This window comes from Rhinolophus ferrumequinum, chromosome 2 (genome assembly GCF_004115265.2).
Source record: "Rhinolophus ferrumequinum isolate MPI-CBG mRhiFer1 chromosome 2, mRhiFer1_v1.p, whole genome shotgun sequence".
Lineage (NCBI taxonomy): Eukaryota > Metazoa > Chordata > Mammalia > Chiroptera > Rhinolophidae > Rhinolophus > Rhinolophus ferrumequinum.
The window spans coordinates 54,281,009-54,301,048 of record NC_046285.1 but is presented as its reverse complement, the minus strand read 5'-3'; the positions used below and the strand labels follow the sequence as shown (position 1 = coordinate 54,301,048).

The 20,040-nt window shown below is 38.5% G+C and overlaps 1 protein-coding gene across 2 annotated transcripts in view; it reads right to left on the bottom strand.

Annotated features, from left to right (window-relative positions):
* Positions 1 to 20,040, bottom strand: part of FGF12 (fibroblast growth factor 12) — a 537,500-nt gene that overhangs the window by 221,648 nt on the left and 295,812 nt on the right. For both annotated transcript variants that reach the window (XM_033087389.1, XM_033087379.1), the window contains one exon: positions 1,637 to 1,747. In XM_033087389.1, the coding sequence (XP_032943280.1) occupies positions 1,637 to 1,747 (111 nt within the window). The remainder of the gene's footprint in view (positions 1 to 1,636; positions 1,748 to 20,040) is intronic.

Sequence of the window (20,040 nt, the reverse complement as noted above, 5' to 3'; positions counted from 1 at the left end):
GTCTGGCATCTTCAGGACAGCTGTCTGGGTTCCAGTTGCATCCTGTGGAACTGAGTTTCGCTATTTAGCTTCCTAAGGAATTGACTCCATCAATTTATAATTTTTTAATCTTTTTTCTTTAAAGTGGGGTGGATGTTACCGATTGAGGATAACATTATCATCTCCAGCCATCTCATTTTATAGAAAAATAAACTGAGATTAAGAGATACCTCAGGGATAGCACGGGAGACACAGCTAAACAGTCTCCCTGATTCTTTCTATCTATACTTGTAGCTTTACTAATTCTACATTCATGTACAGATGCGATAGATGGAAATCCTACATGGAGAGAAAAGCATTCTCATTCTTCTGTACTCAGTTGAAAATGTGAATCATTTAAAGAATGCATTCCCACAAAAACAAACAAAAATGCAAACCATAATAAGCTAATCAACTACTTTGCAGGAAAATGGGATGACATTCTTTGTAAGAAGATCTTTATTGTAATTCATATTTTGTAATGACTAATATTATGGAACAAAGGATAACTTAGAAGGTGTAGACTAGAGCATTTTCACACTTTAGAGATTACAGATCTTTCCTCAAATCATTATTTTTAATTGAGAAGATATTTCACCATAAAATATCAGGCTTCTTAGATTACCTTATGCAAGCTACCTTTGGGTAGCTTGTCAGTCTGACCACAAAGCCATATCCATTAGAAGATAACTCAATTGGACATAGATTTAATGAGCATTTACTATACGCTTGACACTAAAGATCTAGCAGTGAACGAAGACAAACTTTAGGAAAAAAATATGGCACCCTGCATAATTTTAGTATAACACAAATTTTTCTCAGTATCTGTATATCCTTATGCTGAAAATGAGGGATATGATAAGAGTGATCATTCTTGATATGAAGGTTTGTATTTAAAATTTTTCTGAAACACAAGTATACTCTGTCATACCTTGATGATTTTGTTAAGTTATTAAAATTGTACTCTATATTTAAATTAAAAATTATTTCCAGGGATATTAACAATATTTTAATATACAGCATTTTGTATCAAAAATTATTAACAAAATTTCAGGTCTACCAATCTTTATTACTCTGTTATCACATACACTATAAAACGTCATCATACTATTTTAACATATTTTTCTTTTAAAACCAACAAGTTTTCCTCAATCAAAATAAAACAACATGTTACGTATGTACATATTCAATGTTTACCTTAAGAAGTAATTTTGGTCTGCCAGAAATAATGTTCTGAGAATTATCTTAACATGTCTACTATTTAATTCTACGACTAAAAACCCCATCTTGTGCTGGAAGGCCTGCCTTGTTCCTATGAATACTTATCATGACTCTGACTACAAACACTAGGATGGAGAATATTCTTGTTCTGTGACTAGCTGGAACATCGTCAAGCCTCCTATCTTCTCTTTTAGTGCATAACCTTTCTCCTTTACTGTCGCATTGCTATAGGGAATTATAGCAAAAAAATAAAATAATAATAATAATAATAATGGGAAAAACACCAGCTTACTTGTAGTTAAATAGTTCAAAAGGCAGCCTGGCCATGCTTTAAGTCTACACTACACGGGGCCATGCACTTGATTGTAACTGGATTGCAAGAAGCTAATGTCCTTACTGTAGTCGCTGTTTTCATCCTTGGTCCCATCAATGTTACCATCTGGGTGCATCTGCAGGAAATATCCCTGCTGGCTGAATAACCTTGTCACAATTCCTTTCAGCTGGGGTTCTGCAAAACAAAATGAAATGATTATTCAAATTTGTATTTTGTTTATAAAAATGCACAGTTGCAAATTGTCAGAAACTTTCTCTCAGTAAACGCATAACTGCCAATGGCTTAAATATTGAAGTATTTGGAAAGGCAACATTTCACTAGCATATCTTCACTTTATTTTTTTTTTCCTTCTAGAGGCAGAGCCGTAATACTATGTAGCAATAAACCAAATATAAATACATAGAAGCTAATTATGATTAAAAAATACAGAGGCATACTAAGAAGTGAATTATTTCTCTCTCACATGCATATATAGTGTCTGACTGCAAGTTTATGGTCCCATTCCAGAATCACTGTTTAGACCAAACTGCCACTGTAATTCTTAAGCTTCCAGCAATCATAATCAGCCCCTGAAAGACTCCTATTTCTACTGAATGTCAACTATCCATCAGAAACTCTTGGGTCTTGAAATTCTGATCAAGTACAGCCAGAAAGAATGGCCTGGATGAGGACCACGGGAAAAAGCAAAACCTATGGCCATGAAACGTCACTGGGAAGTATGTGGGAACGATTTCACCTTTACTAAATTCCTCGTGAGATAAGAGCCCCAGTACTCCAGAGTCATTTTTTCCAGTACAAAAATAAATCATTTATGCCTATTTCTCTAATTATTTCAACCTAGAAGTGGTCCTCAGCTTTTGAAAACTCCCTACAAGCTAATACCGCCAAACTGAACTTGGTATATCGCATTTGGATTTTTGTATAGCAGTTAATATAAATACATAAAGCTTTCTCATCCTGGTGCTGGCTGTCAGCAACAATCCATTTTCTACAGTAGCCCCGCCATCTTTGTGTCTACTTCAGTGTTCAGCAAAAATTAGGCTATTCTAGTGCATTTAGAGCCCTCATTATTTCACAAAAATGAGGAGAAAAAGAAAAATTCTGCTTCTCATGATGAAAATTGAGGTAAAGATGGAAATCAGATGATTGTTAAAGTAACAACATGTTATCCTCAAAAGGACAATCACTGAATTTCAACTGACAGTCAATTCCATGCCTTCACCCATTTATTCAACCAATAATCACTCTGAATTTCTTTCGTTTTCTTGTTGTTGTTTTGTTGTTGTTGTTGTTGTTGTTTTTGGTTAGGCAATATGCTAAGTACTGCGCTAAACTGATACATTTACTGATCTTTACATTTAAATAAAAATTCTAGTTAAGGATTCAATGCATTTAACTCTTTGGGCATAGTCCTGCTTCCTAAAACATATGTCTATGGTCAGCCTTTTGCACATATGACTTAATCATACATATTTAGGAATATGAGGCAATGCCTACATAAACATGTCTTCTTCCAAGCAATCCTAAGAAGCAGAAAAGATGCCAAGAAAATTGGGAATGAGGAAGGAGGGTTATGAACCGAACTGAAAATCTGGCAATCTGATTAACTATCTATTATCTTTACGTGCTAAATTCAGTTTATTTAATTTGTGGGCCTTAATTTATGTATTAATAATATCAATAGAAGTTAAACTAAGTGAACTTTAGGTCCCCCTCCCATGAATCCCTATTGACTTTAAGAACTTTATAGTCCTCGCCCTGAGTTGGTGGCAGACAATAAGAAACGGATTCATCTTCAATGCATTGCCTCCATGGGCCCACCCAATCTGACACACAGGGATATGTTGGACAAGCACATAGCTAGCTAACTTCACTGCACAATAGATATCCTCTGTCTTTATTACCATCTATTAAACCTTAGCAACTTTTTCAGGCTCAGCTCAAGATCAACTCCTCCATGAAGGTTTGGCAACCATAAGTGCAGATCATTTTTATAATTGGGGGAAATAAAAAAGCACATGTGCCTCTACCAGGAGGCAAACTGATTGACAGGCAGTTCCTGTTGTGGTAGACTCAGCTCTCGATGTGCTATCAGAAGACCCAGCTTTGAAGCACAATTGCCGACTGGTCCTGAGCAAGTCATTTAACATCTGTTGCTCAGTTTTTTATATCCATATAATGGGAAAAAAATAATTCCTACACTTACTGTAACCATTGAGAATTTCAAATGAAGAAATATATGTGATAGTGTGAATTGAAAAACCTCATAAGAATATCAATCCTAATTAAGGTCCGCTTTTTTCAACCATGAAAATCAAGGAAACAGTGTGAGGTAAAAGGAACACTGTAAACAGATTCTGCGAGTATGTCTCCTGATTTCTGTTTTAATAAAGTATTAATTGAGCTTGGAAAGTCATTAAAGTAAACAGCAGATTAAGAGTAGAGGCAACAAAAAAGATAGAAGGAAAAGGACAATTGCCTTTTAAGTCATATTTTCTATCTAATCAGCTTGATAAGTTCACTTTAAGAAGTCATGTTTTGGTTGGTCCTGAGATGCATGGCAGCTGAGTTATTAATGCCTGCAAATGACTGTTTGTTTTTTCATACTCCTCTTTTGTAGCTGTAATTAAACACCTCTTTTGCTATGGTGACGCTATTCCCCACCTCCACCCCCTGTTGAGGCCCTGGGAATTAAGGTTGGTAACTCCTGTTCAAAATAATGAGCACTAGGCTTTGATACCATCCCCCACTGCCCAAGAGCAGTGCCAGAGTAAGCTTGGAGTCTGAGTTTTAATTATGTGACGAGCTATGAAAGTGAATGTCTTGTACTATAGATGTTTCAAAAGAGACCTGATCATCTATGGAACAAATGTCCTGAACCTAGGATGTGTGGTATCAACATAAAGCAGTACCATCTGCCTAAAGGATCTGTACCTTGTTATCATCTGTACCCACCAGCCTTTCTAGGCTCAGCTCAACATCACCTTGTCTATGAAAGCTTGGTGATCATAAATGAGGATCACTTTTATAATTGGGCGGAGGTATGTTTTTTTGTATTTTAAAGAAAGGGGAACAAAAAATGAGACCACTGTTTGGCACATCTAGAATCCTGGGTGCATTCAACAAAATAGGCTTTTTAATTGTCAGAATATGCATAAGGATCTAATAGAGTAATAAAACCTTGCGGTCCTCAGGGAGCACTCAGAGTAATGCATGAAACATATACTAGTGTGGGAAAGCTGTAAAACAATGGAATAGCAGCAGAGTGGCATGATGGCACTAAGGAGCAAGGGACTAATTCTGTCTCGAGGTTGGATGAAGGCACCTGATCTGTCACTTGAAGAGAATTTTCATAGGCAAAAAACAAACAAACAAAAGAACAGCAAGCCGAGGAAGGGCATTCCAGACAAAAAAACAATGGAAGGAGGCAAAAAACAGCATGGTAGACTCTGGGAAGGATGTAGGGTCTGGAATAGGCGTAATATGTGGCAGAGGTTCTCAAATGCTGGCATGCAGATAAGTGCCTGCTCTCAACAAATACTTACAGGTCAATAGTGAAATAAGAAAAATAGGTCAATGGAATATGTGTTTATTAAGCTAATTTTTTTTTTCAATTTATATGATTCTCTTTGATTCTAAGGTTATGCTTTTCCATTCTTTTTTTCTTTTCTTTTTTTTTAATGACTGATGACTACGTTATTAGATGAGGGAGTGAGGTATCGACTTGTTACCTCACTTTTTGTACTCTGATGTGGTGTAACAAATACTGCTAGCTTTTCTCCCAAATTAATTTCCTCTTTTTCCTAGGCACCCGGCTAGACCATATGTCCTAGCCTCCCTTGCAGTTAGGTTTGGCAGATGAATGAGTGTCATATGGAATGTAAGTGAAAGTTATGTGTGCCATTTTCAGGCCAAGGCTTTTAAAAGCAAATATTCTCCTCCAAATTCTCTTTTGCTTAACACTGGCTGGATTAAGATGACAAAGGCTTAGGAGATATCAACAAAAAGAAGAATTCTGGGCCCCTGGAAAACTAGTGGAGAAAAGACAACAGGCATCAGAAATACCCACCTCAGACAGGTGAATATGAAATAAACTCCCATTGGTTGTACATAATGACTTCCTTTCTAAGAATACAACATGAAAGAGGGGGAAGAGGGGGAGTAATTTTATAGTGGAAAAAACTGACAAATAAAACACTACCCTAGTCAGGTGATCAAGATTAACTTTTGATGAGAATGGCACTTTACCTCCGTGATGTTCCTCCCCCAAACTCATAACCTCAGTCTAACATCAAATTCCAACTGAACAACTTTCTACAAAATAGCTGACCTATACCCCTCAAAACTGTCAAAGTTATCAAAAATAAGGAAAGTCTGAGAAACTGTCACAGCCAAGAGGAGACTAAGGAGACATGACAACTAAATTTAATGTGGTATTCTGGATGGGAACCTGAAACGGAAAGAAAACAAAAAAAAAGGTAAAAACTAAGAAAATCTGAATGAAGTATGGACTTTATTTAATCATAATGTATTGATACGGATTCATTAATTTTCACAAATATACCAAATCAATGTAAGATATTAATATGGAAGACAAAAACAGTGTAGGTAGGCTATAAGGGGAATTTTATGTACTATCTTAACTTTTCTGTAAGTATAAAACCATTTTAAAATTAAAAAGTTTATTCAAAATAGTAATTTCAAAAGCAAGTAAGAAATTTTATCCTCAAAGAGGATGGGTGAGAAAGAAGGTCTAGGACATGAACTCGCGTTCAGCACTACTTCCCTTCAGGACTATAGAGCAATTTCAACATAATGTTTGAATTCAAAGACACTTAAAAACGCTGAGACCTAAAGCAGCTCTCCAGCTATTCCTGCTGGCTTGCGGTGTAGTGCTATGGAGCACTTACCGGGATACACAGTGCAAACCCAGGGCAGAGTTGCAACTACGAGGGCCTGACCACACATCTCGGGATGAATACCAGACTGCAGAAAATACAATGAATTCTGAAATTGGAAAGGGCCTTGGAATCTAACATCTTCTTTCATCAAAATACCTTCCTTCATCAACATCAAAGACTTTTTCAAAACCAAAACACTAAGGCCCCATGTGAGTGTCAAGACATAACCAGTGTCTCCTGTAAACTAGGGGGCTGGGGGGCAAGAAGGCAGAGAAGAGAGGAGCAGGGAGGAGCAACTAGTTGTTCGTGCAGGAGTTATTGGAGTGTGGGGGTGATAAGGAAAAGGGGTTATAGAAAACTGTGCAAGAAATATGTATCATATTGCACCCAAACTTAGAGAAAATGCCCCCTGTAAACTCCAATCTAAAATGAAAAATAGAACAGTGATCCAAACTTTGTGATGAAAGCCATATCCAGAGAATTAATAGTAATTATAACAATGGCTATATTTGAGCCCATCTATTTTGTACAGGGCACTCCCCTGATGATTTTACTACAGTTTTATTTAGTACAACAACTACATGTACAAGGTACTTTTTTTCATTTTTCAAATGAGATTATTGAGACTCAGAGAAGCTACATCACTTGCCCAAGGTTACAGAACTAGTAAATGAAGCGGCAGATCTAGCTTAAGGGTCTATGGTCCCAGCCACTCTCCAGCACTGTTCAGTCACTTTAAGAAGGACACTGGCAAAACTGGAACACGTCCAGGAAAAGGGAGCCAAATAAAGTGGGTACCAAGGACTGCTGTATGAAGATGGCTGAACGAACAGTGGATGTGCAGCCCGGAGAGGTAGGACTCAGGAGATATGAAAGCTGCCATTACTTTTTGAGAGTAGGCAGAAGTAAGAAGAAACCAATTTGTTCTGAGTGGCTCCACAAGGATAGAACTAGGGCTAACGGGTGAATGTTACAGGAAGGCAAGTCAAAAAGAACTTTCTGTAGGTTGTATTAAAAGAGAGAACAGGCTGCCTAAGGAAAGAGTGGGTTTCCTGTCATTTCACAGGAGCAAACAGAGAGAGGCAGAAAGACTACAGGCCAGAGCAGCTGTAAAGGACGTGGGTGTCATCAAAAGATAAGGCCTTCTGTGTGACAATGCAAGGTCCTCTCCTGAGATCCTGGAAAGCTTTGGGATAAACCACATGGCCCACTAAATACAACTCCACCTTTCTGTTTCTTGGCTTGTCTTTAGGAGACAGAATGGTGAAGACTGTTAACCAGGCATCCTGAAAATGCAAAGTTCTTTTGGCCTGGTAAACATGGACTGTGGAGGAATTCGATGGGGTTTTTCATCAGGCTCCATGGGTTTACAAATGGGTTCTCAGGATTAAGGTTTAATATTGCCCACTGAAAGGAACCGAGATTGCAGAGGCTGTTAAGTGTGATTTTTGTCAAACGCTTCTGCTGCAGATTTCAAAATTACACCATGAGGGTTGGAAATTGTTCATAAACAGATACATTTCCCAACAATCACAGCTAAAGGGTATCGACTAGGGCACATTTATATAACTCAAAGGCCCAGACATATGAGAAATGGGATACAGTAAGACATCTGAAAGAGGATAGAATTTTTCTGGGTTTTTGAACACATTGCAGAAATTACAACCACCCTGAGCTATAGGAATCCTCCCAAAAGACATGTTGTTTAGTAAAAGAGCTGTCGGCCCCTCCTTCACTCAGTACACTGCAGTGGACACACCGAGAGGAGCGCCTTGCAGAACAAAACATAGAAGACCAGAGACATGTCACCACGGCCTTAGCAGAATCTGCTTAGTGGGATAAAGAGAGTCACATCCTGTCCGAGTCCTCAGTCTCCCCATCAAATAAAGGTGACAGACGCTATCAGCAGTGATCTACCTAAGAGCCATGGAAATCTCTGTGATGTACTAATAATTGCAAGAGGACTCTGTGTCTATCCGAGCATATTTATTTTTTCAATCAACAGATACTAATGGCACATTTCATTCAAAAAAACAAGTATTTATTGAGCACTAGGCTTCGTGGAGATTATTGCTCTAGGCACAGAGGATAACTAGCAGTGTGCTAGTAAACCAGCTTTCAAGAAAAAAGAATGCTCAAAACCTGATCCCCATGGGACTCCTTTCCGCGGTATAAATATGCCCATCATGGCCGATTACAACCACTGCTTGGCATCACTGAATGTGGAGTTGGATTGGGAAGAGACGAGCACAACTGGCTCCAGCACACCACTGAATACAACAGAGAACAAGTCAGAAGGCTTACATTCTAGTAAGAAAGACAGAAAGCAAACAGAGAAACAATGAATACATAATACAGTTTTAGTTCAAGGGCTATGATGAAAACTAAAGCAATGAAAAAAGATGGAGCATACAGGGGACGCATGTGCTCTTGTGGGCAGAGCGGTCAGAAGATGACATCACGGAGCCCTGAATAAAGAGAGGGAGCAAACCATTGGAGACACGGAAGAAAAGAGCATTCCAGGTGCAGCGAATGGCAAGTGCAAAGTATACTAACACTTGAGAAGATCAGGAACCCTCAGAGAGGAGGCTCTCCGAAGATCCTTCCTCCAGGCCAGGAGTTGGCAGATTACAGCCCTGCTACTGCCAATTTAGTAAATAAAGTTTTATTGGAACACAGCCATGCCCATTCTTTCACACATTGGCTACTTTCGTGCTACAACAACAGAGATGAGTAGTTGCAACAGAGACCCTACATCCTGCAAAACCTAAAAGAGTCACCAACAGGCTCTTCACAGAGAAAGTTTGCCAGTGCTTGCGCTCAACCCTTCCTGATGCAGCAACCTCTACCTCAATGGCACAACCCCTGCCTTCCTCCTACGGTATGCCCAGAACTTCTCCTCAGTGTACTGGGCTCAGCTTTCTTCCAGAGGACTTTCCTGATATTCTGAGGGAAAAGTAATCACTCCTTCTGCAGAACTCCCTGCGTGCATGTTAGGAGAGGATGCCCCACACTGTTCTGGGACTGTCTCTGCTGCTGAACTATGAGCTCCTCGAGGGCAGGGACCCTGAATTATTCACTCCGTCCCAGCACTAACTCAGTGCCAGGTGCAGGGAAGGTGAGGAGTGTTCATATGTTGAAAGAAAGAAGGAGATAAGTTATATTTAGTATCTTTCATTGTCACCTGTGACTTTCAGAGGAGCTCCTCATGTGTAAGATGTTTACAGCCTTTTAATATAATGCCTCTGGCCTTCAATGCCTTTCTTTCCATTTTCGGTCTCAGCCGCTCCACACTGAACAGTGTCACTAGCACAGCAGCATCCTCCACAAACTACAGTCTCCAAAGCCCGGAGCTGCCTCCCGCTTCTACCGGAATCAAGTGACCTTGAGACCGGCAATCTTTAACCTTCATGCTGCCTCACAGCTAAATGGAAAGGAAGGAGACGCTTTCCTAGAGTATCCTCTTCACTGAAGCAGTCTAAGCTGGGGAAGATGGGAGAAGCAGGGCAGGGATATTGAGCTAGGACGGGAAATGCCGATAAGGACGGGACTTTTTGTACTGAGCCACTTTTATTCCTTGGACCATGAGCCCCTTCCCTCCCAGATTCCTCTCTATTAGATGCTCGTGAAAATGTTAAATAACTCAAACACCACTTATTGATTTCCGACAGGCAGTAGGTGCTGAGTGTAAAGAGGACTAAGATGCAATTGCTGCCTTGAAGGCACCCACAGCCTCATCAAGGAGACACGCACACAACCAATCATAGCAGGGAACAAAAAGAGTCCCGTCATGGAGGAACAACCAAAATGCCTTGGAATCACAGAGCGGGGATGCTAATTTTACCTGGGATGGTGGGTTCTGGAACAAGAAGCAGTTAAGAAAAGCTTCAAAGATGAAGCAGCACTGTAGACTTCACCTTGAATAGACAGGCGGACTGATTTTTGCTTTGAGCAGCATCAACAGGAACAAAGGCCGGGTGGGACTGGCAAGTGGACCAGGGTGGTTCGTGTGTGGGGAGGTCAGGGGGTGCGCGCAAGTGGCTGGAGGTAACAGCAGAAGGGAAATATGGGTCCAGGATGCTAGAGGTGCCTTCAGCAAAAATAGTAAATGTTACTTTATCCTTTAAACCAATGATGTCCAAACTCTTTTAATTATATATCCCTATGTATAAAAAATTTTAAACCTACAGCCTCCATATATGTATATTTATTATCGATAAATTACATGTATGAAATCACTCCATATACTATATGTGTATTATAAATCAAAGTTGAAGTGTTTAAATACCCCCAATACTAAATATAAACACAAATTAAAATAGTTTCTTTCGACATGACAAAAGATCGTCTTGTCCCACCCATCTCAGATAGGACCAGCCTTAGGTAGCACTGCATTAGGCAACGGGGAAACCCTGAAGGATTGGAAGTCGAGGCTAAATTATGAGGGCGATATTTTAGAAAGCGAAACTAGGAAACAACAGAGATGGTGAATGAGAGAGGGTGGTAATGTGGCCATGGAAGCCACCTAGGGAGCTGTCACATATAATAAGGGACTTGGGTAGGCAGTGGCAATGAGGGTGGAGAGAAGACGTTGGCCTGAGGACTGACTGTGCTTGCCGGTGGTAGCAGATGACAGGATAAGTAGACTCCCTTCAGTTCCAGAAAAATGTATGACCTCTTTGTCCCTAAATCCCAATCAACCAGGCTTTTAAGGAAGCCCCATTTAAGCATAGACTATCACGGAATGTGAGGGTGAAGGAAGTATACTGTGAGCATTCCCAGGAAGCCAAATTACTTCTTTGTCTTTCTAATGATTTCTGTTCACAAGAGGCTGTTGATTCTGGTCAATCTCACTGAGTCACAACTCCTTGGAATTTCTCAGAGGAACACCCAAAGCAGTAGACCTGGAGTGAACACTGCCTTCCAGGCAACTCAGGAAAGGGCTCCAGAGAATGCAGAACACAAGATATTTCAAACATCAAGATAATCCCAGACTCTTGAGATTTCAGAACCAGAAAAGCCATTCAGGACTTAGGTCCAGGCTCATTCTACAGATGAAGAAGCAGAATAGCAGGGAGAGGGGAAACTCTGTGGTCTCACATCTTCTAATCGCTGGAATTGGGGCTCTTTAATACACCATGGTCCTCCTGTGCTGTGTCCCTTAAAATGAAATGTTTCATACCTCCCAGAGGCGTCCTGGCTTTGACCCAAACTACAGCTGTATGGTATCCAGAAAGCTATTTAATTTCTTTGTGCCCAGGCATACTTTACTTCTCGTGCAACTGTTTGGATGCTGCTGAAGGCTGTTGTAAGGAAAGAAGAATACATATGATAGTGTGTTATGTGACCAGGCAGCGATCACACACATATGGGAGATTCAACTATCAGCCAGAATTAACGTGGATAGAGAGACCTATGGTTAGGAGCAGTAGCAATGGGTGAATTCTCCTAAGTAATATTAACAGATAACAACTGCCACGCATTTACCACATAGCGGGGACTTTATGGGGATTATCTCCCTAAATTCTCACAAAGATAATTTAAGTCAGGCCCTATCATTGGGCCTTTTTAGAGATTAGGAAATTGAGGCTTATGGAGGTTAAGTCACTTGCTCTAAATCACAGATCTAATAAACGGCAGAACCAGGCGTTCAATCAGATCCCTCTGCTCTTCCACCTTCTCACTGCTAATCATCAGTTGTCTCTGAAAGATGCCTAACGTGCTGATACTCCTTCCTTCTTTCTTAACTGGGTTCAGCCCACAGAAAACGGTAGAAACCTACAAAGCCAGGTGACCAGGAATAAACAGCAAGCATTAAACTGGAGTTGAAGACATGGCTTTTGGACTCTTGATACATTAAAAAAAAAAAAAAAAAAAAAAAAGGTGGGGCGTGTGTAGACACTTCTATGCATACAAAAAGTCTTCTGTAATACAAGCATCCTCACTTGGCGTAGAAAAATCTTCTGTTAGTCTTCAGGCCTCTTTTTCACAGACATATCTTTTGGCACTAGAAATAAATGGTTATTTGGAACGTTATTTGGAAGAGAGCAGGTTTTGACAGTTTTCTGACATCAGAGGAGCTGCACAATGTTGGACCTGCTCTAAAACTGCCCTGTATCCCAGGGGAGATCCGTTCATCCAGGTTGGCAAGCCCGGGGAGTTCCCTCACACACCACAAATCTAAATGATCTGCAGGTAAAATGCTATTGTTCTAAAATATGACCTTTGTTTATCATCTTTTTTTTATAGCATTCACCAAGAAAAATTTGCAGAGTCAACCAGAGTGAGTTGAAGAGGTAATAATGGTTTTTGCAAGAAAGCAGTTTATAGCGCCATCAGTGCATCAGTCGGCCTCAACACAGTGGTAAGTGCAGACGAGGCAGTGGTGCAGTGGGAAGCACAGGCCAGGGAATGCAGACATCTGGGCTCTGGGCTCAACGGTTTGTTCCTCTCCATCCCACGGCCACCTCTTTTGTCCTGGCCCCCATAGCTCCTGGCTAGACGCCCCCAACAGCCTCCTCACTAACTCTCTTCCCCTCGTCCCCTTGCAAACCACACTACCGTAAAGATAGTATTTTACAGTATAAATTGGATCACGTCACTCTCCTGCTTAAACCCTTAATAGCTTCCCATTTTTTTATTTACAATAAAATGTCAAACCCTTAACATGGCCTGGAGAGCTTTGGAATCCTGGATTTGCAGCCACCTAACTGTTCCAATGCTGTCATTTTACAGATGAAAGCTGAAGCTCAGAGAGAAGAAACCAGTTCATTGAACAAATATGTGGTTGCTTCTTACGTTATGTTAGAGGGTGCTATGCTAAGTACTGGGTGCTATGCTAAGTACTGGGTGCTATGCTGAGCACCATCTGGCTTCTGTCTACCATTACACCATCATCTAAATTTACTCTCTCCTTGGCTCACTAAGCTCTAGGCACACACACCTTCTTTCTCCTCAGACCTAAGGATCTTTACACGTGCGTGTCTCTCTGCCTGGATTGATTTCTCCCTGAGATAAATTTAAGTCTCAGCTTAAATATAACTTCACAGAGGTCTTGCCTAGCCCCTCAATCTAAATCTGCCTTCATATCCATATTCATATTCTCTGTCAACACACATTTTTCCCCTTCATAACACGTATCGCAATTTGTCATCAGGTATCTATTTTTCTTTGTTTAATGTCCATTTGCTCCTCTAGATTATAGCATCCGTGACAGACAAGTCATGTTCGTTTTATCCATAATTTACCCAGTACTTGGCATAGCACCCACTAACACAAGGTAGGAAGCAAACACGTTTGTTCAATAAACTGGTTTCTTCTCTCTGGGCTTCAACTTCCATATGTAAAATGCCAGTATTTGGAACAGTTCAGTTGCTGCATATCTAGGATTCCAAAAAAACCTAAGGGACTCATAAGTAGAAAGAGATACTTACAAGCTATTTTCAATGAGTTAAAACTGAAAATGGAGAAAGTGACTGTAATAGATTACACGTCTCATCACTGTAGAGTAATAAAGACGGTTAAAATTCCATTTAAAAATATAATCTACATATACTATAATAATGCAATTAACTTGCTGCCTGATATTACAATATTCAAACAAGAAGAAGTACTTATCAAATGTGGATGGTATACTTGTGATATAAATATGGATTGTATGTTATAACACAAATTTACTTGGGGAGGTTCTCAGCGACACAACTTGAAAGCAACTGAAACAGAATTACAAGAACTGCCACTACAACTGACAATGAGGGACCATCACAGATGAAGAATTCCAAGGACAAAGACATGAACCAGTGGTTTCAGACAAAAGTGGCAAGACAATAATTTCCAGGGTGGCAGTCCTCTAATTCTAGAGAATTATGCAAAAACAAATAAACAAATAAACAAAAAGCCTGCTTCTCTCAAAGCATACTTCAACTCTACAAAGCATCCTTCAGGGTTCAATGCAACAAGGACTGATCTATCAATAGCTAATGATTCTCCCAAACTTTGCAGACCAAGCCAGCTGGACTTTAACAAACAAAACCCATTTAAAAAATCATCAACAGTTGGCGATTTATATGTGACACATCCTAATAAGAAAATGCATGATTTGTCAACAAAACTTTCAATCTTCCTGGTTTTTTTTGGTTTTGTTATTTTGTTTTTGGAAAAACAACTGAATGTTGAAATGCACATTAAATTGTATCTATGTGTTACAGAACCAAAATTAGAAAAAACAATTGTTTCTTATTTGACGTTTCAAAATCTCGCACTTTGTTCTATAAAAAACTAGTTTAATTTTAGAATCTATGTGTTTTGTTTCTAAATGACAAGAGGATAAATGTGAAGTATTTTGCAAGTATGTTCCACACAAAACCCATTCTGCATATGGACCATTTTTGATTTTCATAAGTGGGTAACCAAATTAGACAGAATGTTCATGAGGTTTTCTCTTTTAAAAACTACTTGATGTGTCAGATAAGAATTTTGATTTAAGCTTTGGTGAAGATTATCTTAATTACAATTTGCAGATTTATTATAATTTTTACATACTCATTCTTTTTCATTTATTTGAATTCTCTTTTTAGTATGAAATATTTCAATCATGTAAAAAATACATTGATACAAATAGCTATCAATAAGTGCTTACCATGAACCAGGGACTATTAAATGATTTCTATGCATTGTATTTACACATTCAATCTTTACAACAGCTCTACTAGGTTTCCTTTGTTTGTTTTTCTCATTTTACAAATGATGAGATTGAGGTATAAAGAAGTGAAGTAATTTCCTAAAGTCCCACATTTCATAAGTTGAAGGACTTTGAGGATTTGAGCCCAGGAAGTCCGCTTCTAGAATCCATAGCGCAAGCTAACACTCGACCACTCTACTGCCTCTCAAATATCCATGAACTCACCATCCCCATTTAACAAATACTAACATTTTCCATAATTGCTTCAAATCTGCTTATATAATTAAAACATAATAGTCATCTCCGTAATTCCATTCCATTAGTTTCCTAACCAAACCCAAACTGGTATGTTCATATTTTTGTTCCTTTACTCCCTCTGTATGTATCCACAAAATACACAGTGCTATTTTGTGTATTATACATTTTACATTAAAAGGTGTCAGGTTGTACATACCATTCAGCAATCTGATCATCTCATTCAACATTATATTATATATTTGGATTTTGAATTTTCATCTGATTGGAAAGTCCCGACATAACTGTAATCATTTTGCACTTATTGTAATTTCTAATTTCATTGTTTTTATGTCTATCATTTTAGTTTCTGTTTTCTATTTATTTCGTATGTCTTTGCTTCTTTACTTATCCTTATGTTCTTTCAATTGGATTGAGTTTGTTTTCTTTACTTCCTTCAATTTTCCCCTTACCTTGATTCAGAAATTACATTTTATATTTTAACAGTTACTCTTAAATATTTCACATAAATTTATAATTTAGCAAACTCCAAGTATAACTGTTATCACTACTCTCCTGCCCAATAGACAAGCACATGAAAACCTGGAAATCCCCCTATTCCTGTCATTGTCTAGTAGTTCTAGCTTCTTTTTCAGCCCAGGAAAGGCTTGCCATATGATCTTTTGCAATCATTATGTATTAGATACACCAACATGTTTACTATCTTTTTTGCTTGCCATTGCATTTTCAACCCCTCCTTCCTCTAAACAAATAAGGGTCTATAAATGGTAAAATTTCTCAGTCTCTGTCATAACTTTTCTTTTTCCCTCCCCTTTCCTTCCCTCCTCTCTCCTCCCCGTCCCTTCTTTTCCCCTCCTTTCCACCCCCCCCCCAACTCACAGAGTGAAATGGATACACTGTATCAAATGATGGTATTTTTCCCCAGCATTCTGAAAATAATATCTCATTGTCTTCTAGCAACCATTATTGCTGATGGTATAAGTAAGTCCCCAGTGAGTCTACCTATCTTTCATTTGTAGTTAATCTGTCTTTTATCTCCATCTGCTTTTGAGATATTTTCTCTTCATTGTAATGTTGTTTTTTTTTCTAAAACAATTACAGGTGGGAATGTTTCTTAAGAACTCGATGGGATAAAATCACATGACTTTTTCAGTTCTGTAGAATCTCTGTCTCAGTCTCTTCGATTATATGTGATCTGGCATTTTCTTTCTCTCCTTTTCCAGAACTCCTATGAAAAGCATGTTAAGAGTTTCTCTTTCTGTCCTCTGTATCCCTTTTAAATTCTCAGTGTTTTCTATTTCTCAGGCTCTCAGAGAAGCATTCTAAGTGATTTCTCTATTTTTATTTTCAATTCAATTGTTTCTTTTTCTTCTGTTGTGTATAGCTTACTTTTGAACACATACAAACATTTTTCTTTCCTAATATTGCAACTACTATATAATTATTCTTATATTTTTTAAACTACCCTTTTCCCAAATTACTCTATTTCTGTCTTATGCTTTCTGCTTCTTTTAATTATTAAATATCTAAAACATTCTTATTTTAAAATTGATTTCAGATGGATCTAGTATCTAGAATTTAGGGGTATAAATTCTTCAATGCGCTGTGTTTTAATTCATGTGGCTTCTACTATTGGACTATGAGACTTTCTTCAGAGGGAGTTGTTTTGCGCTGTCCTGGACTTTGAAACCTTCAGGAAGGGTTTACATAGGCCTCTCATGATACTTTATGGATTTCTCCAACTGCAGAGAATTTTTTACATTAACTTCTCAGACTGCAATTCCTGCTTGACAAGTAGATATTGTTAATATTTTACAAGTCGCTATTGGATCTCACCCAAGCAGCAGCCCAGGTTTAGGTTTCTAATTCCTCACAGACATTTCCATCTATTACCTTAAGTGGGCACCAAGCTCCTTTCAGTTTTCCTTGGCAGGTGGGAAGTTTTTCTAACTCACCATTTCTCAGAATAAGCGACTCCATGACAGGTCCCTGCGTGCCTAACACAGGCCTGAGTCCTCATCTCCTGTACCTACGTGAGGGCTAAACCCAACGTCCAATTCTCAATTATCGAGGCCCGTGTCTGGTTCTAATAATCCCCCCTCAGGCACACGGAATCAGCTCCTCCTCATCTCTATAAATTCCCTCTTCACTTCTGGCACCTGAGGAATTCCCCTCTTTGGTTTTGAGCTCAATTACCCATTTTAATTTTTGATGTTGCTATTATATTCTCTCCAGCATAACCACCTATTTTTAAGTGGGAAGCAGAGTCTTTTTATAATAATTCAGATTAGGATAGTCAAAGTCTTATGAATTTCAGCATCAATGTTTCTCATGCTTCCTGTCGTTAACAAATAGTGCCTTATGGGAGTAACATTAAAACTGTATAATATTCAAAACCAAGACTTGTACAATCAACTAGACAAAAATCAGAAACACCTTGAAGGAGTGAGTCATGAGCACACCTGTCTGACCCCGACTAGGTGTCAAGCAGCCATTCACTTGTAATTCAGAGCCCACCAACGCCAGACACTATGCAAGAAGATGGGAGTACAGTAGGGAGCTCATTTGTTACATGTTCCCAAACTTCAAATCTTAAAGAATATTTTTAAAATAATTTCTTCCATTGCTTTAAGGAAAATAATGTACAAAAACGGTTATCATTGTCCCTAGAGGGCTGCAAACCTCGAGCTGGGAAAGCTATTCTTACTCCCCTTCTTTATTTTACAAGTGAGGGAATAAAGATCCAGTACAGGAAAAATGATTGTTCTGATATTACACACGCATAAAAATTCAACCAGAATCCTTTCTCCTAGCTACTCATATGACCTTTCTAAAGATGCAAAGAAATGGATATAACTACTTTTGCTGTTGGAAACTAAATAAGTCCCAGATTATTGATAAACATAATTTTAATAAACTTAAATTGTAGACTTCCAAAAGCAATAATGCAGGGATTCATTTTGTGCAATTTGGCAAAATAGCTCTAAGAACATTCTCTGACTGGCATAAGTTTATGTTCTGATTTGTGAAAATAACATTTATTTGTTCTTTTTTGTTTTACTTTTAATCTTTCCCCCAACTCAACAGAATCAGAAACAAGTCTTATCTAGCTGCAATGATTCATGTCTACCTTTCTCATATAACTATGTAATAAATACATGTGTGTACGACTACATTAAATATATTAATAAATACAAATTATAACATCCACTCTGGGGGACAATCTAAGCAAAATGTCAAAAATGTCCCTTTGTACTCTATCAGCAATAATAAAAGGAATAACTATAAGGACAATGGAGGGCACTATGAAAGCTTCAGTTCTTTTAAAAATGTTACAGTAATGAAATTTACAAAGTGCATACTTCCCAGAATGCCATGTTTCACATATATCACACACACACACACACACACACACAAATAATAACTATGGATTTTTCTTAAATTTCACAAACCTGAGGTTACTGCCTTATTTGCTCTGTTTAGCAATATTAATTTCTAGTCACCTCATTTTGGCACCAATATACTCTCAGCAAGAGGTTAGTGGAAGGAATGCTGGACTAGGTAGGATTCAGGAGGTTTAAGTTCTAGTCCCTGCTCTGCCAATCGGGCAATTTACTCCGTTCTTCAGTTTTCTCATGTAAGATTGAAGGAGATAGATTGTAAAAATCATTTTTAGATATTTTACTCTATCGCTTTAAAACAATAATGGTGCTAATTATAAGACTTCCGACTAATGATTGTGTTATGTTTCAGTTGCTGTGTACCATGAAATACCCAGCTTTGAACAGATTCAAACACCACAGTGGTATATCACATAAAACTTTTATAGCTCAGTGCTTGGGGAAAAAAATAGCCAGAAATTAATAACAAGATTTAAATTAAAGGCTGTGCCAGAAATCTGTAAGAACACTAAATCAATTCCAACTTTAAGCAATAATTAATACCCACTAATAATTAAGTGGGCAATGTATAGTTTCAGTTCCAAGTGCCCAAGCTTCCCTTTCTTGTCTCATTATTAAGAGTTATAATTAACTGTGCTGCAAATGAACCTGTGGGCAAAGCATATTTCATCTGTTTGCTTAATGGACTGGCATCTTGGAATTCAGAGTTTGGGAACTTCATATTGGTTTCAAGACAATTTATGGTGGACTTCCACATCCACTTTCATATCGGGAAGACTCTTGGGCCATTTCAAAGGCGGAAACTTTATACTAACTTTCATTTGCTTAAGTGAAAACATACCAAACCACATTCTGGAATCTAGCAAAGGAAACAGAGGTGGAGACTATCAGGGTGGAGAAATTCACAGGAGAAAATAATCTAAACTATAAAACACTATGAGAAGGTAACAATGATGTTATTTCAAAAATGGTGCTCATTTCCAGTAACTCTATTTATGGTAGTGAGATAGTGAAAATAACCTGGGGAATCAGCCTCTAACTGTCTAGCAAACAGTACAGTAGAACTTCTTAGACTTCTCAGTGCAGCATTACTGAATGTGGTTTACCTCATTTCACTAGAATGGCTTCCCTGTTCCTCAGGGTCTGGTAGAAGGGAAAAGAATGCTGTGTTCTATACCTAAGCCAATCCTATCCAAAGATAATATAATGCAAGCCTTACGGGGTATTTTA